We start from the raw sequence: 26,183 nt of genomic DNA on the forward strand, positions 1-26,183 counted from the left end.
TTCAATAAATGATGTTTGGCATTGTTTTATATTGAATTCTAGGTAATCCTAATTATATATTTCAGGAAAATTTTTAGATTTAACTACTCTTTAATATTCTCATATTTTTATGTAAGAATTTTTTAAGAAGGCATTATAAGTGTGACTTTAGTGAAATTTAGTGTACTTTTTTCAACTTAAGATTTAAGTTGTATGTTTTTAAGATAGAAATATATCAGCTCAGTATCACTGAGATTACTAACAAGCCAACAACAAAAATTAGGGAGAAAGTTAGTCAATTCTAAATAACTGAATCACAGGAAAAAATTAGGAATGCATGTAAATATTATTTGTAAAATAAAAATAGAAATATCTATATCATCAAATAATGGAATAGAATTACCAAATCATATATGGAAAATAATAGTCATTTCAACAAAGCATTGAAGAAGGTCTCAACAGAATCAAGCTGCCTGGATAAAAAAAATAAAATGAGAGAAAAAGGGGTGCCATCATGATCTAGTTTTATGTACCTCCTGGTCCTCATCAGCTCCTGGTGACAACATTGGTTTCTGTGCCTTCCTTTAAGCAATTCCTTGCATTGGTCAGTAAAGACACAGTCACACCCTCAGGAAGAAAATTTCACAGAACCCTGATGACATATATCTCCCATGCTCACTTCCCAGCAGCAGACATGAATGCAGTCCTCCTTGATGGGGCATTTTCTTCAGTTTTCTGTTTCGTTTTATTTGTATATGAGCCCTACTCCCTTCTCCCCACAAGTAGCTGCTTCTCCATCTGACCTTCTGCTGGTTTTTGTGTGTGTGTGCGTGGCAGTGGATGGCAGGTGGACTTCATGGAGCAAGTGGTCTACTTGTGGGACCGAGTGCACGCACTGGCGCAGGAGGGAGTGCACGGCGCCCGCCCCCAAGAACGGAGGCAAGGACTGTGATGGCCTCGTCTTGCAATCCAAGAACTGCACTGATGGGCTTTGCATGCAGAGTAAGTCAATTTGAGCAAACAAAAGACACATGCGAGGCCTGAGGTTTAACCATTTGGATTTCTTAGAAATATTAGAAATTAAGAATTCCAAACAGCAGGGGAAAAAATGCAGTAATATGTCAGAATACTAGCTCTGTGTCAGAATTGAAAGAACTAATCTCCCAGGAACCGGAATGAATAATAACTGTCCAGTTAACAAATGACACACACACTATTGAGTTCTCATGAGCAAAGAGTGATTCAGTCATATCCATGGGGAACTGTCTCTCTTTCCAGACCAGGGAACCGTTCCTTAGTTTTATTTGAATGCATAAAAGGGCACCCCAAACTCTTCGGAGTAGAATCACATGACTTTGATAAAGTAAGCTATTTATTCCTAATTCATGGCCATTACTGAACCAATGTCCATGAATGTAAAATACATATAAAGCCCAAGAAATGGTTCTGCAGATAGATTTACCAATTTACAGCAAATGTTTAGTGGGAGCATCTCTATATGTCCTTAAAAATGCTAGGCTTGTGTTAGTGATTGTTTAAAGGAAATAACGTTAATAAAACAAAAATTTTAAAAATGGGTGTAGAAGACTAAGAAATATAATGAGTGAGGAGGCTAAATAGGCCCCATTTTTCAAGACCTCGTTTCTCAGCTTTTCTTAATGAGACCGTAGTTTGATTTCCATACTTGCAAACTCTTACCCCTTTTATTGAGGTGTCCTTGGATATACAATTTTACCATCTTACATGACCATGAATTAAGATGGTAAGAATTGTTCTGATATCACACCTATAGAGATGAATGGATCAGACAACAGACTATCTTTGGATCTTAACTAAGAGTTGCCAGATGTTGACATTCATTATAACATATTATGAATTCTTTGCAAAACAGAAGCAACCACACATATTTGTGTAGAAGTATTTGTATTTATCATTTAAGAATACACTATTCCACTTTCACCACTTTTATGAAATTCTGTTTACCTTCCATTGCCTATACACACAAGGACCTTGAAAGAGAAACCCTTACTTAAAATACAAATAAGTAATTACATTGCTGACACAGAATAGAAATCCAACAGGCTTCTTTTTTTTCTGTCCACAGTATGTTGCATTCTTTGAGACCTGGTGGCTGCTGAGTGTAAAGCACAGCTTCTGGTTATGATTTTCAGACTACTACTGTGTATCTCACCAAGTTTGTATTAGAAATGCAAGAATGAAAAGAGTACAGCTGTTTTCCTAACCATTCATCCAGAGATACAGGGTTTGTTCCTCTAGGCATGAGTTTGAGTTGAGGATTAAAATAAAAACATAGCACAACCAAGTTATTCTTTATTTTAACATTTTTATAATTTCATATTCTTCCTTTAGTGGAGAACAAATTGATTCATATGATCAAAAAGTAGCAATATTTGAAGTCTCTCTTTTTCTCTCTCTCTCTCCCCTTGTCCCTCATCTCTCTTCCTTTCTCTCTCTCTCAATACTGTATTTCTTTTTTTTTTCCAAGATTTTATTTTTTTTCCTTTTTTTTTCATTTTATTTATTTTTTCAGTGTAACAGTATTCATTCTTTTTGCACAACACCCAGTGCTCCATGCAAAACGTGCCCTCCCCATTACCCACCACCTGTTTCAATACTGTATTTCAACTTTGGATGATTTAACACCTACTACTTCTATTGTGCATATTTTAAAATTCCCAAAGCAACCTATTTATCAAGAAATACAAAAAAAAAAAACAAACAAAAAAAAAAAAAAAAAAAAGAAATACAATCCGGCAAGATGGAACTTTGGGTCTTTAATTGGTTACACAAAATGACATTTACTAAATTATGGTATTTGTCAAATACAAACATGACATATTCAAATTAAGACTTTCATGACATAGCATCACCTTGGCATCTAGCTTGTTTCTTATGGCACTAATAGAATTTTTTTTTTTTAACTTACAGATATTTGTCAGTAATGGTGGCATGAAGTGGTTGTATAAATCAGGAAGAGAAACAAGGCTACAAGAGAGTGTTTTGTTGTTTCCTTCTGTTTGTTTATTTTTTATCAAGTCTCTTGTTAGGTTGAAACATTTGAGTGTTTGGATTAAAATCAGTCAGTTAAAAAGCTATTTCCTTTTACAGTTCTGATTTGCTGTAGTAACAGCCCTACTAAGTCAATAAACTCTTTCATCTGCCCTCCTATATCTACTCTAGGGCAACAGAAAATTGTGTCTGTACTATTGATTTCCTCAGTGATAAAAACCACAGAGATAGTGCTGTACTGTGTAATGATAGTATTTTACAGTGAAAGTTATAGTTTCTACTTACCAGTAAGCTGGGTGTTTCTGGCATAGCATTGCACCAAAGTCTTGCAAAAAAATAATACTGTTCTTGGTCCTTATTTGGGAAAACAAATGCTTTCTAATAATAAAAGTACCCAGCTTACAAGGACAGGGTCTATATTAAGAAATAGAATGGGGTAGAAAAGACAGCCAGAAAGTAGCAATTGACAATTAGGGACTATCATTTAACATTTATTTACTCTAGGAGAATTAGGGTCTTTGAGGCATTAACATCTTTCATCAACATTGCAATGTTTATTTCAAAATAAAATTAGTTACTATTAAACCAAGTGTACAGTACCTCTGAAATTTTATTCCTAGTTGAAATTATATACAGATGATTCTGATATAAATGTAGACATACTTCTAGGTAGGAGAAATTCAGAGTTTATCATAGAGGTCTCTAGAATTCAGAAACCTAGATAATGTAGTGTAGTATATTTTAAAAGCCAGATTGACACTGAAGAACAATACAATGTGAAATATGTAGAATAGATTACTGTTAATGCCTATTCAGTAATGTGTTCAAAACAGTCATATTCAGTCACATTCCTTCCTTAACCACCACCCTCAATACAAATAACTTTGACTCAAAATATATAGAAATATTGGGTAAAATATTAAAACTTCAAAGATACACATATACATATGTATGGAATGTGCATATATGTGTGTGTCTGAGAAAAGGAGAGTGAGTCAAGTTTGAAAGAAAGAGAAATCCTCAAATCGTCAAGATAAAACTAGAGAGGTAACTGCATGACATGAGTGGATACCAGAAAAATCCAGAGGGACATTGGTCATGGATATAGATCCTAAGGATTAGGAGTGTGCCTTTTTGTTTTAGGACATAGGCAGAGGCCCAGAATTCGCAGAAGCCTGAGGCCAAGAGTTGAAATCTAGAGCCCTTTGAATAAAGCCAGGTCTCATAAGTGGCTACTCCCACCATGAAAAACAACTAGAAAATTTTTACCCACCAGCCCAGGGAAGCCACAGGATAATTCATGGCAGAGAAAATAAAAACAAAATCTTCAGTTAAATAAAACCACAATCCTACATCCAGATCTGCTGTGGAATCTAAGATACAGTACTAAAGGAATAAAAAACAAAAGATATGTAATTAATGTCATTGGTGAGACTTCTAGGGTACCAGCAAACAACAGGCCATTCTTTTGAGTGCTTTCCACAGCCTGAGTGCATTGGTCACTGACAAAAATAGCCCACTCCTAGAAATGAGATTACAATACAAAGTTTCACATCCCCCAGGGGAACAGTCTGCTGCCAGAGAGAGTGCACAACACAGTAAGTGAGTTACGTAGCACTCTCATAACATGGGCTTAGAGCAATCTGAATGAGACTATAAAGTAAATAAAAGTAAAAAGACAAACTGTGTTTTTAAAAGGCATATAAGCAGAAATGTAAGAATACAATATTGTAAAAAGGATGGACAGATTTGGGGGAAAATCAAATGGAATGCCTAGAATGGCAAACAATTAAAAGCTAAAACTCAGTGGAAGGTTAAAAATCAAATCAGAGACAACTTTGGATACAGCTGAAGGGAAAGTTAGTCAACTGGAATGCAGATCCCATGAAACTTCTCAGAACACAGGGAAGAAAGATAAAGTAAATGATTATAGAGAAGGGAGGTTAAGACACAGGTAGAAAAGAACTAGAAAATCCAAATTTGCTCAAGAGAGCAAAATGTAAAAGATTTTCAGACAATCCAAAGAAAGAGAGCTTATAATTCACAAACTCTCACTGAGTAAACTACTAAAAATATAAAATAAAAATTGATTCTTTAAAAAAAGACAGACCAATGAAGAGGCAGAAAATAAAATGAAAATAAAATGGAGTGAATTTGTTGACAGCCTTAACACAGCATGTGGGAAAGTGTGATCTGAGTTAAAATTTTCTAATATCCATATCGTGTTCAGTAAAAACAATAAATAACATTATTTACATTCAACTCCATTGATACAAGTTTACCAGTTAAAATATTAAGACTGACTACACACACAAAGGTGGATTTATAAATTCAAAATAAGGTTTTTAAGGACAGGAAAGGAACAACCACCACAAAAAAAAAAAAATAGTAAATGAAAACAATAATTAAGATGGTGATAGACCAAGGATCATCATATGTCAGGGGTACTAAGGTAAATGAATTAAATTTGCCTGTTAAAGGAGGTTCAAAATTATAGTAAAAAATCCTATTCTATACTGTTTAGGAGAGACATACATAATTATAGAGAAAGACTGAAAGTTAGGAAGTAGAACTTAACAGTATAGTGCAAACCTTATTTTAAAATAGCTTTGACTACCTAATTAGATCATTATTAATTCAGTTTCATCTCCCATTATGCCTAAGTAGCACATATCAGACATTGGTTTTGCTCATAGTTTTAATTTAAGTGTTTCTCTTAGACTCTGTAGTTTCTAGACTATTTAGTTTTCTGAGTAATTAATCAAAAATTTTATAAATTGCTTACCCCCTCTTAGTTTTGTTTTTAAAACACTTTAGAAAATATGTGGTTCCCCAATGCTAAATGAAATTTTTAATCAATAGTCTTTAAGGGTTTCTTACAAGATAAATGGATGTTTTAAAGGTATAATAATGCTAAATATTAGCAAATGTGCAAAGTGAAGTCTCTTGTATTTTGCTAACTAGAATACAAATTTTTATAATTATTTGGGGAAGCAATTTGACAATATGAGTTAAGGGCTTTAAAATTGTTTATACTATTTGGTCCAATAATCCTACTTTAATGAATAAATTTTAAGATATTAATCTGAATACCTAAGAAGATATATGCCAAATAAGCTTTACATTCTTTGTAACTTATTGTGAAAAAAAATGCGAAACTTGAAAATTCAGGTTTAGAGCGGTGGTTAAGTAACAATATGGCATTTACATACTATGTAAGATGGAATACCATACAGCCACTAAAATGTTTATGATGGTTTAACATGGAAAAGCAGAATATGGACTTACATATACATTTAATCATAACTGTGTCAAAGTAAGCTTAGGAAAAAGATGAATGAAACATGCATTTATTTTTGGCCAGTGAGATTGCAAGTAATTTCTTTCTTTTTCAGTATCCTTCTTCTTCAGCATGTTCTTTATACTTGACTTTTCATTATGTTTGTAGTTGTAAGTGACTTTCTAAAAAAGAGATATTGAGGATCAGCTAGAACAAGATCCTGGAAGCAGGAATCTTGGAATTTGAGAAATAGCCATATTACTGACTTGCCCTGGAGGATTGGTCAAGTTGATTCAAATTAGATTGGATTAAAATTTGAATACCAAAAAAGTATTTGCATTACAGACCTACATAACCCTAGCTGAATAAAAACCCTGGGGAGCAAGAGTTACTTACAGCCAGTAAATCAAGGATACATATAAAAGGATTTTGAAGACATGGGGGTTTGGAGCTGAGTTATAGTTTTGCATTATTTCCCAGTTGCCTATTATATACATATCACTTTGTCCTTGCAAGCACACTTAAAGTGTTTGGTGAATTGGATTCATTATGAGAGGCTGTATAATTTCATTTGTGAAACAAGGTCATGGTCTTTAAGCAATTTCAGCAGCTCCACTAAATTTTTAGGCCATCCATGCACATTGGTTGATACTGAAGTATAACATGTGTCATGTATATGTTACACTGGATGGATGCTTGTTGGCCTGAAAAAGTAGTCCCTACACTGGAGATCCAACATTCAAATTAAGAACTTCAAAAAATTGTGTTATTTCACAGGAATGCATTATTAAAGACATCAGAGTCAATTACTGTCCAAGAAAGAAATTGGACCTTTTTGGTTTATAGGCACACTGTGAATTTTAAAAAATAAATAAAAATTAAAAATTAAAAATAAATGGACACTTTAGGTATGTTAAATGGTATGGGTTGCATCCAATAAGAAAGGGTAGATAACTTGGACATTTTTCACTATTGAAAATAACTAACACACAAGCCTGATATGAGAAACTTAACAGATTTCCCTGTTTTTACTTAACAATACAAAGAATAGTATATCTTGTTCAAAAAGCAGTATTGGAAGGTCCATTATACTGTCTGCCCATTTAGGTTTCTTTATGTCACTTCTAAAATTATATAAAAGCAGCCCCTGGTTCTACAATACAGTTTTGAAATTGGATTTCCATAAAATGCTTCCAGGCAGAAAGAGAGAAAAGGGCGGGGGCTAGAGGAGAGGAAGGAGAGAGAGTGAGAGAACACTGGACACAGAGAGGAAGAGATACAAAAGAAGAAGAAAGCACTTGAAAATCCCCCAAAATGCTAAGCCAGTAACCATGTTTACCTTTTATGTTGAAATACAATGATATTACCAAGACCTAATAACTTTTAACTTTTATAATCTCTATAATGAATTTCTGGTATGATCTCCTTTGTCGTGGTTGGCATATAATGGTTTAATCTGTACTTCCCTCTTCCTTTAGAAAACAGCAATCCAAAACTACATACGTAGCTTGATCCAGAAGTGGTGTTTCATATGTATTTATGAATTTACTCAGATTATTACATGACAGCAGCCATTCCTCTAGACTTTAGTTTTTAATCCCATTCGAAGATTAGAGTCCCACATAGGGATACGTCACAGTTCAGATCGGAATTTAGAATTACTTCTTGCTGAAGAGGGTTTATGCCACAGTAGACAAATTAAAAATAACAATTTGCAAATAAGAACTGCCTGGAATTGTGTCTGCATCAGTGAACTTCCTGACTTCGGGAAATTAAAATGTTATGCGGCCTGCAACTTTAGCACTTTCTACTCATTAAAAAATTTGCATGTCACATAGCGCTTCCATTAATTCTCACATCTAGAGGAAGTAGCAGAACTCTGTGCAAATTGTGGTGTGGACACACTGCATACCAGGAACCCTGGAATCGTAGGTGCCTTTAATGTGGGGAAATAATTTACCTCACAAATAGTCTCTTCTTGACTTGAGAATGATGTGTTTATAACTGTCTGGTGGGCATTTGAGAAGGTGCTCGTCAGTTTCCAGTGAGATTCTTGTCAACACAGCAATTTGGTAGGAAAGCGTAATTGTGAGTGTCAGACAGTGAGTGCTTTTATCCACAGTTTGGAAGAAGCTGATGTCATAGCTGTGTTTGTATCATCCTTGATATGCGTGGTGTCCCAGCTGGCAAATAAATATTCTGGTCGAGGACTGTGCTCGTCCGCCTCCGGTATAGTAAGTGCGGTTTGCTTTAGCGCTTTCCCTTCTGGTAAAATATTTTCCTGTTTTTGAAAGCAGGGATGTGGTTAGAAAGTTGAGCCCACAGAAACCTGCTGAACACCTATGGGGCCCCAAGCAGATCCGTGTGAGAGGACAAGGGCAAGGTCTTCAGCTTCTAGGATGGAAAAGGAAGCTCCAAGAGAATCAAGAAGGGTACCAGCTTTTACGACCACAGCAAAGCCTAGACTCCTCCAAGGTCACGTCCGTGCCCTGCCGGGGCTTTTGCTTAAGTATTCCTTTTTCCTAAAACTCCGGCAGCTAGGATGATCGTATCCAAATCAGCCTCTGCGTCAACACTCTTCCTCATTTTACTCTTTGGGTCAGGTGTCTTCACCACCGTGAATTACAGCACCCTCACCTTTGAATTTGATAGTTATTATTCAGGAGCATTGATGAGGATAGAGGCTATTGCATCAGAAACACTTATGCAGCCAATCTGCAGGTTTGATTTGACTCAACCTTTGGGTGAAATTTCAGACGTTCCTTCTTCATCCATGGTGAGTCACGAGAGAAGACTTTTACATCCTGGGATGTAAATTCCCAGCTGTTCATTTGCAGAGGGCCCCGGTTGTTCCTGTAGGAACAGCGACCTGGATAAATTTTGTGAGGCATGGCCTGCTGTCCTGTGAGGCAGGGGGGTGGGGATTACCTTGGCAATTTAGATAACTGACATCAGTGATAAGCAAATGTTCTTTTCAATTCTTGTTGTCATGTCCTTGGATTTATGTATTCATTTATTTGGAGTTCCTTAAGCCCCTGTCAATAAATAAACCCTCAGAAGAGTGGTAAATTATAATAAATGACCATGAGTGTCTTTGACAGACCTGACCTTTGACATCATTAGTGCTGTCCTGATGGGCTAGCTGGATAAGAACCAACCTAAAAGGAAAAAAACAAAATCTGGACATGTTTATTTTGAATGGCCCTTGAGATTTCTAATAAGAGCCTTTGCGTGGGAAGAAATGTGAGAAAAATCACATATTTTGGCTGTATGTAAAATCACTGACAAAAAGAAAGATCAAGCAGCCAGGTCAAAGAGAGGGGAAAATCCATGGGAACTAGAGAGTTTCTAGTGCTAGGCTCATAAAAATAAGGATAGATCTTATGAAGTGGTTTGGTAAACTTCAGATATATAAATGTGCTTAAACTAACCAGAAACTTGATGATTTAAAAGCATGCACTTTTATAGAACACACTTAATGTTCTTTTAAATTGCGATTGAGTTATATCCTTTTTATAACTTACATCCTAGCCCCCAAGTAAGTTATAAATTAATTCTCTATTTTATTTAATCCTCACAGTATCATAAGATCTATTTATAGGCATTAAGGTCATAGAAGCAGCTTTGTATCGAAATATATAGGGTAAATCCTGAGGGCAAGCAGGAACCCCTTATAAAACCCCACTCGCCTCCATTTTGACTAGAGATCTGATAGCAAATCTGAAGAAAGAGTTTTAATTCCCAGATATGTACATCCAGACTTTCCTTATAGGTGTTCCTTAAATCTGCCTCCAGGGTTCTCAAACTTTGGAGGGCATAAAAATTATTGCTTCATTAAATAAAAATAAGATTACTGTGTCATTGTGTTTTAACTTAAAGGAATTTCAGAATTAATTTTTAATTTTATTCACGTTCTATCTAATTACCGACTTTAAGCCCTGGAATAAGTTGCTTCTGACTCCAATCTACTGTGATCCGCTGACCAAACTAAAGCAAAATGATTTGTTTCAATATAATTAAAGTCAAAATATACAAAAAATAACCTGATAAGTAGAACTTTTGCTAATTGCTAATCCTCCACTAAGAACTCTATTTTGCAAAGAAAGAAACTGAGGCACAGAATTGGAACTTGTGGGCTCACAAGTTAGCACGAGAGCCAACATAAGAACCCAAATCTGGCTCATGGTGTAGTAAGCCTTTTTTCATGCAGGCTCTTGGATGCTGGAAGCAAGTGGTTGTCAGCTTTTATTGCTCTAAAATATGATTTTCTTCCGATGCGTAGTGTCCCTGCAATTATTGGTGTTTCTTTTTTTCCTGTTGGCATCTTTTTTGAAAGGAATGATGTTTCTCCTTTAAATATTTATTTACTGAAGCGTTTTGTGCCAAATACAATGCGATTATCATACATTTATAGCTACATCATTCCAGCATGGCTTTCCAGTTACTTCAGAGTAGAAACTCCCAACTTCAGTGTCCCTCTTTGCTTGCCCCACACTTGAAACAAAAGATGCTGTTTGGAAGTTGTTTCATTTAAGCAGGAAAGTCTCTTATTTTAGTTTTCTCATGAATATCAATGATAACGTTTCTAATGAAGAGGTGTTTTATGGTTGAAATAATTAGCATTACCTCATTCAATAACTGAATTGCAAATTAAGCCATGAACATATCAGGCCCTTTTCTATTATAGCCTTGTCTCTCCTCATTTAAATATGCTAATTAATGCCTGCACAGTATCTACATATATTGTTGAAGCTGTAGCCGAAGAACTGGGATCTGACCTCTGCATTCCTGGTTCACCAGCTTTGTGACATTAGGCAAGTCCCTTCACAACTCTGTGCTCTGGATCTTTAGTCTGCAGACAGACAGAAAGGGGTTAGAATAAGAAATTCTAGTCAAGGATCTGTTTTAACTCCTGGGAGTTTGTGAGTTAGGAAGGGCTTAGCCTTGATTTTAAGGACTAGAAACCCACCCATTGATGCAAAGAGGTTCGGGCATATATCACATCAGCATATTTGCTTGATAATTTTTTCTATTAAAATATTACTTAAGGCATAAAAGCAGTCTGTATTCTTTTAAAAAGCTAATCATAAGTTCATGATCATTTTGGCTATTGTCTATTACCTGTATCACATGAAAAGAAAATTTTTTAAAAGACTAGAAAAATCAAAGCCGTTGCTGTGCATTGGAGAAATGAAGATTTATGTATAGTTTCTGGCTTTGTTTCTGAGAGTTCCCAAATATAAACTAGCCAAATAGATTCTGTGGAGGCATATTATTGCACAATTATGAGCCATGTGCTTGAGGATAACTCGATGTTACTTTCAAGGTATAAAACCAAGGAAATTTTGCTTTCTCTTTTAAGATACGTGGGTGTGGGTTCTCATCCTTTATAGTAGTGGAACGTCAGGTGAAAAATAGGGGCAACCCCTCCTCATTCACAAGGATGACCTTGTGAAATTAGAAAAATGCATTCCTTCCCCTAGTCACTTTATGACCATCAGCTGGAACATTGTTAGATTAACAATCCACATAGACAGTCCACACAGCTCTGAATGGGACCACCCAGAGTTGGACAATGCGATCTTAATTGATGAGAGGGTGAAAACCAAATTTTAATCACAACATTTTTGGTTACTTTAAAATATCACTTCTCCCCTTTGGGACTCAGTTTCCTCACCTGCAAAAGACTGGACTAGATAACCTCTTCAAATGCTGTTTTGAGCAATTGTGTGGTGTTTTCTAGCACAAGGAGCATTTCTGACTAACTCTTTAAGACATTGTCCTCTTGCTTCAGTTTTCAAGCTACTTAGGTCTTCACTTCAAGTGGCTCTCCACAATCAGACATCCTCTAGTCCCTTTTCTCTCAGATCAGGAAAATCTTTCCATTGAAAAATATACGTTCTTTAGAATTACTTTACATTTTCTTTTAAAAATTCCTAAAGGAGGTCGTGGGGCATGAACATTTCCTATAGCAGAAGCCCCGCTGTGGGTTGGCCTCCCCTAGGTGCGCTTACTGAGACTCCCACAACCAGGGGCACAAGTCTTAGATCATTCCCGGAGCCCCGTGCCTTTACTCCTTCTAGCAATCCGAGAGCCATGTTTTGGGAGGCCTTACCAATGGAGGTGCGTTTTGTTCCAGACGGGCCTTCCATTTGCTCGTTCCTGCCATTGCAGGACATTCTGTCTCTTTGGCCCTTGCTCGCTAAGTACCACAAACAACTCCCTAATCATTATGACAACAACAACAGAAAACACCTCCCTTGCCCCAATTCCAAACACCCCGTTTAGCAGTGGCACCACCTCTGGTGAAAAACTGTTTTAGCATCAAGTTCATTCTGGCCCTGGAAACTTGCTCCTGAAGCATGCTGCTGTGTGGTTGCCAGAAGCCACAAAGGCCGTAAACCTCTTTCGAAAGGAGAGCGTGAAGGGGTATACAGTATTTTAAAAGTGCGTTTTAATACAGTATTTAAAATTAAAATATTTAATACAGTATTTAATACAGTATATAAAAATACTGTATTAAAATAAATACAGTATTTAAAATACAGGATTAAAGGTCTGAAAAACGGGGCTCGTTGTCTCTGTTGTAACTAAGGAACCTGAAATTCAAATTTCCTAAAGTCACTCATTAAATGATGAGATAAGTTGACTCTACAAAGAAAATCCCTTAAGAACCTAGAGTTTTGTCTACTTGCGATGTGCATCATAATGATATTGATAGAGCGGTCATTTATCGATTGCTTGCCATGGACCAGTCCTTGACACATCTCATTTACCCTTTCCACAGTTCCATGGGAGTGAGGACTCGCGTTCCCCTACGCAGATTAGAACCCTTATACGTAGCAAAGGGAAGCAGTCTGGCCAGACTCTCCCAGTTAAGGAAGCAGCAGAGCTAGGATCAAACTGAAGAATGAAAAACTCGGTATCCCTGCCTTGGCCAAGAGCCCTGGTGCCCTTTTTGATGGCTTACTTTCAAGTAGTAAGAAAGTTAACTGAAATCCCTAACTTATGAGCCAGGCTGTTGATTGGGACACGAAAAACAATTATTTTGCACCATGTTCGGCCAGAGATGTTATTTTTCATTATGGCAAGGACTGCTCCCAGCAGGGTCACCTCATTAGCTGAGGAAAATGTCCCCTGTTGTTCTGTGAGAGAAGGATCAGATGGAGAAGCCTAAAAACAAACTCTAAAAAGTGATTCTCTGTTCCCCTCGTTTAGGGGATGGAACAATAATCCCCTTCTTTTCCGATTCCCAGGCTCCTAAGTGATGCTTTAGCTCTGTAGTTGCAGAAGTGTTTTGAAAAGGATGGAAAAAGTTTTATAGAGTTGCCTTCCAAAACTCTTTATCACTGTTTCCATAACAGAGTAAAGCGGGGTGTTGAACCATTAGTGAGTATACTTAATACCCCGGTCTGTTTTAAATTTGCCCATGTAGGAAAATAACAGTTTGGCTAGATCGGTCCTCATTGGCTATGAGGAATAACTCATGGGGAGGCTTTCATTTTTTTTTTTTTAATTTCTATTTTATTTTTGAACTGCCTTGATGCAAATTCTTAATCAACTATATTGATAGACCTACTGATAGACATCTCCCAAGCCATGTGTCACAAAAAACATCCATAAAATCTTGTCACTTTGCTCCCTTTGCTCTCCATTATCTAGAGAAAAACCAAAGCACTCTTCAAAATTACATTCGATCACAGGATTTTTATTTCCTTCAGGATAAAATCAAAATGCTTCGTCATGGCCCACCAGGCCCACATGTGGCTTCTCCTCACCCCTCGGAGCCTGCCTCCTCCCTCTTGCTCTCACTTGCACCCCTCCCACCACTCCATTTTTATGTCAGGACTTCTGCCTTTACTGTCCCTCTCTGGACCATCGTTCCCTCCTGAACTCAGCTTGGCTAATTCCTCCTTATTGTTCAAGTTTCAGCTCAAATCCCATTTTTTTTTTTTGAAGATTTATTTATTTCTCAAAGAGAGAGAGGGGGAGAGGGAGGAGGGGGAGGGGCAGAGTTCCTGCTGGGTGCTGAGCCCATACACATAGGGCTCTGGATCTCAGGACTCTGAGATAATGACCTGAGCTGAAATCAAGATGCAGACGCTTAACGGGGGGCGCCTGGGTGGCTCAGTGGATTAAGCCGCTGCCTTCGGCTCAGGTCATGATCTCAGGGTCCTGGGATCGAGCCCCGCATCGGGCTCTCTGCTCTGCAGGGAGCCTGCTTCCTCCTCTCTCTCTGCCTTCCTCTCTGCCTACTTGTGATCTCTCTCTGTCAAATAAATAAATAAAATCTTTAAAAAAAAAAAAAAAAAAGATGCAGACGCTTAACGGACTGAGTCACCCAGGCGCCCTCAAATCCCAGTTCAAAAGAATTTATTCCCTGATTTCCTAAGTTGTCCATCCCTTTGTCTCCAGTCACATTACATTCTTTTGTTCTATTTTTCAAAATAAATTTTTTCAGCATTTGAATTGATCTTATCTATTTTACTTGTTTATTTTCTGTTAAACTGATGCAAAAGCAGGGACTTTTCCCATCTTGTTAGCCATTGTACCCCATGCCTAGAATAGGGTTTAAGAGTATTTGTTAGCCGAATGAATGAATGAATTCCAGATCTGTGCCTATAATGAAATAGAAGTCTCAGATGAATACCGTAAGCCACCAAAATATTTATTGATTTGTGCAGATCGACATAAATATGGAGAAGTTGAGATTAAAATCAAAATTATAACATTCCGGGGCGCCTGGGTGGCTCAGTGGGTAAAGCCTCTTGCCTTCGGCTCAGGTCATGATCCCAGGGTCCTGGGATTGAGCCTCACATCGGGCTCTCTGCTCCGCAGGGAGCCTGCTTCCTCCTCTCTCTCTCTCTCTCTGCCTGCCTCTCTGCCTACTTGTGATCTCTGTCTGTCAAATAAATAAATAAAAATCTTTAAAAAAATTATAACATTCCTTTTTATTATTCCTTGGTCTGCCTGTCAAGAACAGGGATTCTGTTGGGAAAAGGAGGTAGAAGCCAAGGCATGTCCAGAACTGCTTCACATGGAGAAATTTCCAATCGTGTTATGTCTGTCTGGAGGAAGCCTTCTCCTTCTATAAGACACAGCTCTCCTGCTTACTCCAGCAGGCCCACACTAAGTCTTATCAAAATTTTCAAGGTGAACTTTAGATCATCCCCAGATGTCCTCTTTCACACTGGTTTCCAGGCCTTCTAACCTGCAAGAAATGAATCTTTGACATCCCTCTACTTAACACCTTCCCTACCAGTGTGACGACATCAGTTACCTTGTCTCCTCTGCTGCAGTGAACTCGTATGGTCTCAAGTCTTTGGGTTTGAAAATAAACCACCTTTCTTCCAGCGCCTGTATATGTCCCAGATGTCCTTTTATTGAGTTCACAGAATACAAATGGAAAAAGGTTATTACCAGGCAGAAGTGTTTAAAAATGAAAATCAAACCTAATACATGGACTCAGACAACTGGAATAAGGAATATAATATTTATAAAACTGAGTAGGAGGTTGCAATCATTGCTCTAAAATAAAGCATTAAAAATTAATTCAGAGCAAACTTGTCTGTGCTACAGCAAACCTCTCTTTCATTAAGGTAGCACTGCATGTTTCCACAGAATTAGTTCCCCAAAATAGGTAAATAGCTTGTAAGAACTGAGTGTTCTGCACACTACAGAGGATCTACCTGAGACATGATTTAAGAGTTACCTTTAGTATTAGAGCACTACGGACCTTTGATTTTTGAACCAATTAATTGTGATTCTTGCAGTTTCTCTAAATTTTTTGCCCTTGAGTATTACCAGGAAAGTTTAATTCATATGCCTCTTATTCATTTTAATTTGATGAATCCAGTGATACTCTATCATCTAATCAATTCGTGTGTTGCAGAATATTAAATATTAGGAAACTTGGGATGCCAGTTTTAAGTTACACTTTGAAATTTTCTATAGTCTTCATTTCAAAAATTTTGTATTCTGTATTTGTAAGTGTTTTCTCCCACTCTTCTTCCTGACATTATTTTTATCGTCATCATCATCATCTTTCCTACCTGCCATATATTAAAAAGAAAAAAAAATGAAACTGCTCGTGTTATCTCTGCATTTATTGCTGAGATGAAGTTTTTATGTTTCTCAATGTACACTATTCCTCTGATGCCCTAAAATAAATAACCTTATAACCTCTAGGCCCTATTGATTTCTGAATGATTTCAAATAAAAAGCATCCAGTTTCCATTGCATCGACAAACTGCTTAGTCCCAGGGCAAAACCTATTGGATTCCTTTTAAATGGAGGGACAAGAAACAACGAAAAAATCCAAAAAGTGGATTTGAGATAGAGGGAGGAAGGGTGGTCTCTGGTCAGCTCAGTAAATGGGTATTTAACCTTTGACCAACGATGACAGGTCTTCTTTAGTTCTATTAGACCAAGAGCAAGCTGTTATGATTAAATAAAAAAGAAAAAAAAAACTGCTTAGAGCCTTGCTGAATATGTCCTGGGAATTAAAGCATATGGCAGGGATAAAGAAAAAAGATTTTCCTTATGCTAATGACCCTTGATGTCTGAAATAAATTAGATCCATTAGAGTTTATGCTCAATAAAAGAAAGACTTTAAGCACTCCAAAGTTAGTGACTCGAGACCAGTTTTGCTCTGAAATTCAATCTGCCTACTTATTAATTCTTGGTGAGGCTCCAGAACAGACAGGAGATGCGAAATCATAATTCTGTACTGAACCAGAATTTTAAAGGACCACAGGTTTCTTTTCCTTTTCTTTTAATTAAACCATTTTTCATGCTTCTTATTTCGTTTCCCTCATTAATTTGATTTTGTTCCCATTTTTGTTTCATTTTTTGTTCTTTTCAAGGTTTCCTTTATCCTATTTCAACTGAACAGAGAACCCAGAATGAATATGGATTTTCTTGTAAGTTTGATGTTTGGTTTTTATGTTGCTGAATAATCATTTAACGTGATTGCCCCCAGTTCAAGTTTACCTTTCTTTGGATCACAGGTGTGCACACAGGAAATAGGCACCTAATATATTCTAACATGAAAAACAAATTAGATTTTCACTGTTGAAGAGAAGAAAGGAGGGTCATTGTAAGCCTCTGCCAGCTTTCACATCTCTCAGTCTGCCAGGCAGTCCCGATAACTGACAAACCATATCGGGAAATAGGCTGATCTACTAAAGTGCCGGGTTCAGATGCTAAAAAGAAAAGGGTTGAGAAAAGACAGATCTGTTGAGTTAGGAAGCATGCAGGTCGGGGACGTAATTACAGCCTGGTGAAGTAAGACCTTAAGGATTTAGATAGAATATTCTGGCTGGGGTTCAGAATGCCGCAGCGGGCCTCAGATTCTGCCCAGCAGTGTGGTGTTGTCCGTGCTCAGAAAGCCGGGCTCACACAGTCGGGAGGGCTCGGGTTGTCACCGGGATTCTCAAAAGATCAGTCAATATCGACTTAACTGATGGGAAAGCTGATACTCTGGAAACTTTGGGAAAGATAGTTGTAAAAAAAAAAATCTGTCACATGCTGTGCATTTAAACACAAAATGCCAAAAGAGATGAGCAGTTTCCAACAGGGAATTCCTTTATACTGTCCATGTGTCAAAGAAATCATGACCCCAGAGTTAGGGTGAGCCACTGGCAATCTACATGAGGAGTCATTTGCCTGTATCAGCTGGGTGGCTGTGAGTCTTAGGACAGAGTCCTGGCTCCTCAATTCTTAGGAGTCTCTGGGACTTACATATCTGAAAATTCCCTCTCCCCAAAATCATGAGTGTATAAAATGGAGCATAAAAATGCTATTCTTGACCCCCTAAACACCAGTTTAATCACCTCTTTTGCAGTGAATGGAAAAACTTTGGTTAACATTGCTGAAAATGTTTGTGGGTCACACTAAACTAAAAACAGACTTAAAGGTGACTGCGGAGTTCTGGAAAGCTTTCATTCTGTTCATTTTGTTTCAATTATCAGCTTCTATCACCGTGCGGTCTGATCGAAGCACGTTCTAAAGCGCGTTCTATGCTATCAAGGCAATATACAACATTTACAGGAATTTTCCTCTGGCTTTACCCAGAAACAGACCCCCAGCAGACTGCACACTGTGTTGGTCCAATGCTTAATTGCCTTCGGGGGCAGTCTGACCTTTCTGATCACTGAACCGGCCTTTATGTTACTCAGTGCAACATCCAGACATATTTGATTCAGTAACGAGTAGCTCAGAGGTAACTCTCTGACCAGTGACCATGAGAAGCTCACGGTTCTCAGAAGTGATACCAAATCTGTTATCAAAAGCCCGGAGTTATCTGCACTGACCTCTGCTTCCCGGATCTGGGTCTTCTGAAAGCACACCTTTCAAATCCATCATGTTTGCTTCTAATATTTGTTTTGCTTAGTTATGGATACCATTTCTGGCCACCCCTTCCTCGACTTAGGGGAAAGTGAGAAGAGTGTTACAGAAAGTAATTTTATGACTTGGAAGGATACTTAGGAAAATATTCTAGTTCAATAAATACACAAATTCAAAACATTCCAGCTATTTCTAAGAGTATTTATGTTTATGTTTTTGGAGAACTATCGGTGAATTCAAAGCAGCCTTCCAAACTTTTTCACCTGAAATCAGTAATGAGCTTTGCTTTTTTCCCTGTGTGTTGGGATGGTTTCAGTTCCAGTTTCTTTTTATACCTTCTAATAAATGGTCTGTTATGCTGCCCAATTTAAGATAGATTAGTGGGTGGATAGATGCAGAGTGAGAAAGGAAAAGAAATCAGAGATAATTTTCCACTGAAAGGCCACAGTCGTTTTATATAACTTTTGAAATAGATTTGAAATTAACCTATAAAAAAAGCAATAAATGTCTGAAAAAATTACAGCAATATGGATGTGTACTGTGGGAAATTTCTCTAAGCAGTTGGTCCAATGTTTCCTTGTCCTCCCCAGCTGCTCCTGACTCAGATGATGTTGCTCTATATGTCGGCATTGTGATAGCTGTGATAGTTTGCCTGGCCATTTCTGTAGTGGTGGCCCTATTTGTGTATCGCAAGAACCATCGCGACTTTGAGTCTGATATTATTGACTCCTCAGCACTCAATGGGGGCTTTCAGCCCGTGAACATCAAGGCAGCGAGACAAGGTCAGTTGACATTGCACTTCACACCTGCGATTTACGCGTGTCAGCATCATCCCTGGGTGGTGTCAGAATCAGTGACATTCAGGTCATGTCGTTTAGCTCAAATATAAGCTCCATGAAGACATGGATTTGGGTCTGTTTTATTCATTATTCTGTTGACCTCATTCCTATAACAAACCAGAGGTGGCGAGGTGCACAAATCATTTTTTTTTCTTAACAGGTTTCTCTGTCATACTTTTAAACTTTCACTTTAAAAGAGCACACAGATTGGTTGACTGATTTCTTACATCTCCATTTTTTTTTGCTTCTTGACAAGACACCTTGCATTGACATGAATATAGTGGTGTACAGATGGATGACCTCAAATCCAGTACAGACAAGGGAAACTATTTACTAAGTCACTGAATTGGGATCACTGTCTTTGAATCCAGTCTGTTGACTTAGGAGCAATGAGTAGACTTGAAAGCAAAATTTAGAATGAACTTGTCTTTTTGTTTGTAGCCAATAATAAACTGGATCACAGTAATCTAATTGCCTTGTTTCCAACAGTACCTTAGAGTCTATCCGTCTCTAATATTGACTGAGTTCGTTTGTTTTTGGCTCAGAAGGTCTCAGGGGAGGCTGACTAAATAGAAGTTGCCTGAATGGAGAATGCAAATGGACTTCCTTTCTCTTTCTGACTCAGATCTCCTGGTGGTACCCCCAGACCTCACATCAGCTGCAGCCATGTACAGAGGACCGGTCTATGCTTTGCATGATGTCTCAGACAAAATCCCAATGACTAACTCTCCAATTCTGGATCCACTGCCCAACCTGAAAATCAAAGTCTACAACACCTCAGGTGCAGTCACCCCGCAAGATGACCTCTCTGAGTTCGCATCAAAGCTGTCTCCTCAGATGACCCAGTCCTTGTTGGAGAATGAGGCCCTCAATGTGAAGAATCAGAGTCTAGCGAGGCAGACTGACCCATCCTGTACTGCCTTTGGCACCTTCAACTCTCTGGGAGGTCACCTCATTGTTCCCAATTCAGGTAATTCCTAGATATTTAAGTTACACAGCTCTTGAAAATGTATTTTTGTACCCAAATCTTTTTCGTTTGTTTGTTCTCACAAGGCATGAAAAGTTAGTTGTAGCCTAATCTAACCCAAATCCACTTTTGATGTAAATCAACAATACTTCAGACAAAATCAGCCAAACCATTCATCTTTCTCCAACCAACTCTGAAAACACTTCCTCTAGAAATATTATACTCACAACTTTCTGCCAAGGTGTAATTTAGAACTGTCATTGACCTTCTTTTTAATAGAGCTTCAGAAGGCAACGGCAAGTGAGAAGTGCTCACTGTTGTTATCACACATTAAAAGGACAAATTAATTAGAAAACATATTAGTTGGGTCGCTTCCAATTTACTGTAGGAAGCAGTACTTCAGAATACTAATTTTTAGATCAGAGGACATCATGGTAGACATCAAATCTTTATCTATTAACTCTTTATTACACAGTCTTTAACCTCAAGGTATTTGTAAGGTACCCATGCCCACCTCTGATGGATCTGTCTGGAATCACAACCTTATTATGTGTAGTATTTACTTCTAATATAATTGAATTTTCAGCTTATCATTTAGTTATCTGCTTCTAGAAAATAAGTCTCATAAAGGTCTTACAAGGTGAATTTATATTAGTGACTGATAATGTTTGATTAAATTTTAATATTTTTTAATCAGTTAGGAGTTTGTGTCTATTGGTCCTAAGAGGGTTAATGGATTCCTCTATGAGTCTATCTTAGCTCTTTTGGACAAGACTAAGTATTTTGCAAATACAGCAAAAAGAAACAATTTGATTGACCTAAAGTCCTCATGTGGCATACACAAATAATATAATGTGTAAATAGCCATAAGCCAAGTTCTGTATAGAACCAGTGGATCTGCAGATCTGAATATGAACTTGTCTTTGATTCTTTCTCTTATTCAGTCCCCCATTTCAATGCCTTGCCAATTTGTCACACCATCCCTTTAAAAGTATATTTTAATAAATTAAAACCCTTAATGGAATATCATTTTTCCTTTTATCTATACATTTTACATAGCTGAGATCATATATTATACATGTTTTTTTCACCTTTTTCTCTTTAATTCTCATGCTAATGTATGCTCTTTGAAATCATGACTTAAAATACATTTTTTAAAAGTTTATCAAATAAATAGATCAAAATATACTCTCTGGTTCCTTTATTGCTTAAACAAGATATTACTCTCAAGGCAGGTTTTTGGGTTGTTTTTTTTCATGATATTCACTGGATTCTACATTTCCTTCCCATTTCTACACCTGTCACTTTTTCATATATGAATTATTATAAAGGCTTCTTAAGTAGAAAGGAGGAAGATAACATGTAGTAAACACTTTCTGTGTACTAGGCAGTGGTAATTTACATATATTATTTTACAACAAGTTCCCTAATCTGTGTTAGGCCTTACTCTTACTACTTTACATTCACGGTTTTATTTCATTTCTAAAACATAAAGGTACATTTTATTGTTCCCATTAGAAAACATAAAAATACCAAGGGTCGGTAGGCTCATGTGTGGCCTTCCTGCGTCCACTCTGTGCCTCAGCAAACAAACCATTCTATACCCTAGATGACATCCCGCTTCCCACAGCACCACAGCTCTGATGGTAACTTTCCTTCTCAAGAAGGCCAAGACTCAACATTTTCAACCAGTCACACAAAGGCCTTTGAATAACTGTTCCTCCTTCACTCTCCAGTCTTTGTTCTTGAGACTTTCCAACACGGTCGGGCAAGTTTCCTTATTGCCCTCTGCTCATTTGGCATATTCCATTTCCTCGCTAATGAAACTATAAGTTACTCAAAGACAGGAACACTGTCTTTTACTTCTTGGCATTCCCCATTCTGCCAAACAGGATACTCACCATGGTGCTCCATAAATTTTTAATGAGCTGAAAAGAAACCCCATTTATTGGAATAAAATCATGGAGACAAGTATCTTCAGGTTGCTGCCACCCTGAATTATTCTTTGTGATGATGCTGCGTGAGGCGGGCCTCTTCTTACAGTGTGTCCTCGGACTGCCATCATTGGCGTCTCCTGGCAGCTTACGAGAGGTACAAATTGTCTCTGCCCCCTGAGTCAGAAACCCTGAACGTGGGACCCAGTGATCTGGGTTTGAGCAAGCCTCCAGGTGATTCTGATATAAGCTCAAATTGCCAAGCAGCTGTTGTAGGCCCTGTTAATTTAGAACAAGCTTGACCGCCGCCCCCCTACAAAATGGTATCAGTTAGCAACTATGTAAAAAACTTGCTTGGCCTGCTATGACTAAAAACTAGCAGTTGTCTGGTCATTTCCTAGAGTTGTCCGTGATGAAAGAAGTTCTTCACCAGTTATTATTCTGTTATGGCAAAACACTGATGCTAACCAGATATTTCAGAAATCAATGCTTTTTGATATCATGGATTTTACAATTTCCCTGACTTTGAATTTTGCGGGGATTTTTTTTCTTAAATTAGAAATGATGCATCATTACAGCTGTTTGAAATTTGAAGAGCGGTTGTTGGTTTTCCCCTCGTTTTACAAGGAAAACAACAGTGGAACCATCTGTCTATTCCTTAAATAAAACAAGAGTTTAAAAAATGACATCACTCCTTTGAGTAATTCCATAACAGTTCAGAGGGAGCTGTGGTAACAAACAAGGCCAATAAGGAAGGAAGGCAGGGCAGCTTTGAATATTTACATGTCTTTAGAGAGAAAGCAGGCTTGTGGCTACATGGCCACAAACTCTCCTCATTCCCTTCCACTTGCTTCAAAGGCATTCTGTGAAGTTTCCTTTTGATTCATAGGTCTTATGTGACTGCTTTTCTCTTTTGCTATTCAGGAGTAAGCTTGCTGATTCCCGCTGGGGCCATTCCCCAAGGGAGAGTCTACGAAATGTATGTGACTGTACACAGGAAAGAAAATATGAGGTAAATATGCTTTTTCTGGTGCGCTTGACTTTATCACTGTCTGACCTGGAGGAGAATTGTGCAATCGAAAGAATAAACCCAACATATTTTTGTCTTGAGTGCCCTGCTTCCAACATACCCTTTTTTCTCCTAGACCTCTAAAAGGTCAGCTTCTCTTTATCTTTGAAGCTTCAGACACTTTTGCAGATCTTGAGTATGGGCCGAGGGCCAGAGACCTTTTCTCAAGTGGACATGGGGCCATTATGGCTGCAAAAAAAAAAAAAAGCCAGAAATGTGATCCATAGATCGTCTAGAGAGATACGTGGGTAGACACAGAGACATCAGCTTCGTGTGGCCTGGCTCAGGAATCCAGCCCTTTCCCATTATAGGGTCAAAGGCCACAGAGATTAGACAACCCTTAACCTCTGACCTCCCACCCCCACGTCAGCCTGGTACTTTATCCTCACCTGCGGCTTCTTCTTTTCGTGACTCCCCCTAGCTTAAGTGTTATCAACCTCCTTCTTGGGTTCAGCACTTACAAATTCCGTATCGAGCCTTTCTAAAGGGATCTAGGGTTGATTAAAGCTAGATTGGATCATGAAGCTTTGTTTTGGATGTGTCCTAATCATAAAGATGAGGTGATTTTAAGTAAAAATAACAAGAGGGTTTAGAAGTCCTAAATACGATTTTCCGTCTGGCCTCTAACAATCTAACAAATGGTCTCTCTTGGTTAGTTCCCACATAAAACGCGTGCACTAAATAGTGCTTGAGAGGCCTGATGGATTAAGGCTTCTGAAGTACACTGAGATCTTAAAATAAAAGACGTTGTTGAAATGAAGATCCTTCCATGTAATTATCATTGTTTTTCCCAAGGGGAAAGGCATCGGCTCTTCAGCCCTGAGCCGCACATACAAAGCCTGAGTGACAAATGTCGAACTGGGTTACCATTATAACACATTACACCTTCTGTCTTCCCTCTCTCATCCTCAGGAAAACATCCATTTTTAGTCTTGTTCTTCAAAAGCCGAAAAGCTCTTTTATCATGCTCTCGGGTGGAGATATTGGCATTTATAATCTGCCGGACCCAGAATATTTTTTTTCCTCAGGTGGTCTCCTTTCGCCTAGACAAACACTAGCCTGTCTAAGAAAATGGCAAAGTTCCTTGAGCGTTATTCATGCCTTAAATTTGAGCAACAGAAAATTACTATAAGGCTCGTATTTACTCACATCAAATATTCATTTTCTCCATTCCCGATGCAAAGTAACATTCACAGGCCCACAGCGCGCCCTTCTTTTGCCGCAGGAGAAATGGAGAGAGGCAGTCTCTAAGATCCCTGTATCTACATTCTGTCTTCTTCCTCCTGTCCAAAGTCAAGGTTGGCACCACGTTCATCTATCCCTTGAGGCCTATGCCAACATGGACACTTTATTGAAACAGAAATGAGGATTGGCTTGTGCTTTATGCTGAGAAGCAGGGGGGTGTTCGTGTCTCTTACCGTCCGTCTGACCACCACCATCAAGCCTGCCGGGGCTGCTCCGGGGCACGCTGAAGCTCAAGTGTATGTGCATTCACGCGCCTTGTAGGGTTTTCCTTCCCATGACGTAGCCAGCACCCTGTCCAGAATAATGGCTCATTTTAGATGAAAGAAGGAGAAAACAAAAAAATTGGTAAAGCTAGACACTTCTGTTTTGAGGTTCCTCTGCCTTTGACTCTAAAGAAAAGGAAACTATAAATCACCTCTTGCCATCCCCGCCACCTGAACTTAGGTACAGAGGGAATTACTCGGTTGAACTCGGTGCACATCAGAGATGTTCTGTTTATAAAAATGAAGCTAGAGAAACCCCCGAGATCTCAAAAAGAAAATACACACAAGAGACCATGAATCAAGGCCAAACACGGGAAGATCCCCGTGACAAATAATGAGAAAGTCCTCTCTTCACTTCTTTTCTTGTTGTGAACAAGATGTGTTTTTCTTATAAAAGCACAGGGACAAGAATGTGTTTTAGGATATCCTAACAGCAGAAGGCATAGTTCCATTTATTCGCCCTACTTTTAGTCTCATTTTTTTCCCTCACTACAACTCTGTGAGTTATGCTGAGTTCCAATTTAAAGACCAAAAAACTAGTGCCCCGGGGAAAACGAGTCACGAAGTCGAGCTTTCACAGTTAACAGCTGAGGGAAGGCAGAATTCACAGCCAGGTGATCTCACCGCGAAGCTCTTCTGCTCTGTCACAAGCCATCCATCCCTCCTTTGTAGACAGCACCGAGGCGCACCGAGCCTCTGCTCCTTCCTCTAGGGCATGCTTGAACATACTTTCTTTCTACTGCTCCCTGAGGACCCTTTCTATCTTCACGTGATCTGAGACAGAACTTCTAAGAGAAGACATTGGGAGGACATCAGGAGATATGAATGGTACTTCAACTCACTCGAAGGACAATTTTGATCATTTTTGTCCATTCTCTTTCTCTCCGATTCCCTTTATTGCATCCCAAACTGGGTGTTTTTCCAGCTGGCTGGTATCCAGCTGGTCATCTGCTGATGTGAACTGTCTAAAGGGAGGCGTGAACTTAATTACATGTGGCAGAGTGGATGTGACAAGGGGGCCTTATCATTACTGAATGTGCTTTAAGAGAGAGCCCTGAATGGCAGACTGAGCAGCCTAAATGAGCTGCAGAGATAGGACAAGCTGTCTCTGACAAGGGGCAAAGCTGCAAGGCCGTACTCATGATTTCTACCTCTCCCGCTTTACAGATCTCAGGAGAGGCCGTGGAGCCTCTGTTTCCCCCGTGAATACAATTTCCATGATTAATGGC

General features: G+C 38.4%; 1 protein-coding gene across 3 annotated transcripts in view; it reads left to right on the top strand.

The window, feature by feature from the left end:
• The window catches only part of UNC5C (unc-5 netrin receptor C), a 350,685-nt gene that overhangs the window by 287,941 nt on the left and 36,561 nt on the right, over positions 1–26,183 (top strand). The window contains exons 7-11 of one of the 3 annotated variants that reach the window (XM_045998229.1): positions 817–981; positions 17,155–17,211; positions 19,228–19,419; positions 20,102–20,446; positions 23,302–23,389. In XM_045998229.1, the coding sequence (XP_045854185.1) occupies positions 817–981; positions 17,155–17,211; positions 19,228–19,419; positions 20,102–20,446; positions 23,302–23,389 (847 nt within the window). The remainder of the gene's footprint in view (positions 1–816; positions 982–17,154; positions 17,212–19,227; positions 19,420–20,101; positions 20,447–23,301; positions 23,390–26,183) is intronic. The other 2 variants (XM_045998230.1, XM_045998231.1) reach the window with 2 other exon arrangements.

This window comes from Meles meles, chromosome 2 (genome assembly GCF_922984935.1).
Source record: "Meles meles chromosome 2, mMelMel3.1 paternal haplotype, whole genome shotgun sequence".
Classification (NCBI taxonomy): domain Eukaryota; kingdom Metazoa; phylum Chordata; class Mammalia; order Carnivora; family Mustelidae; genus Meles; species Meles meles.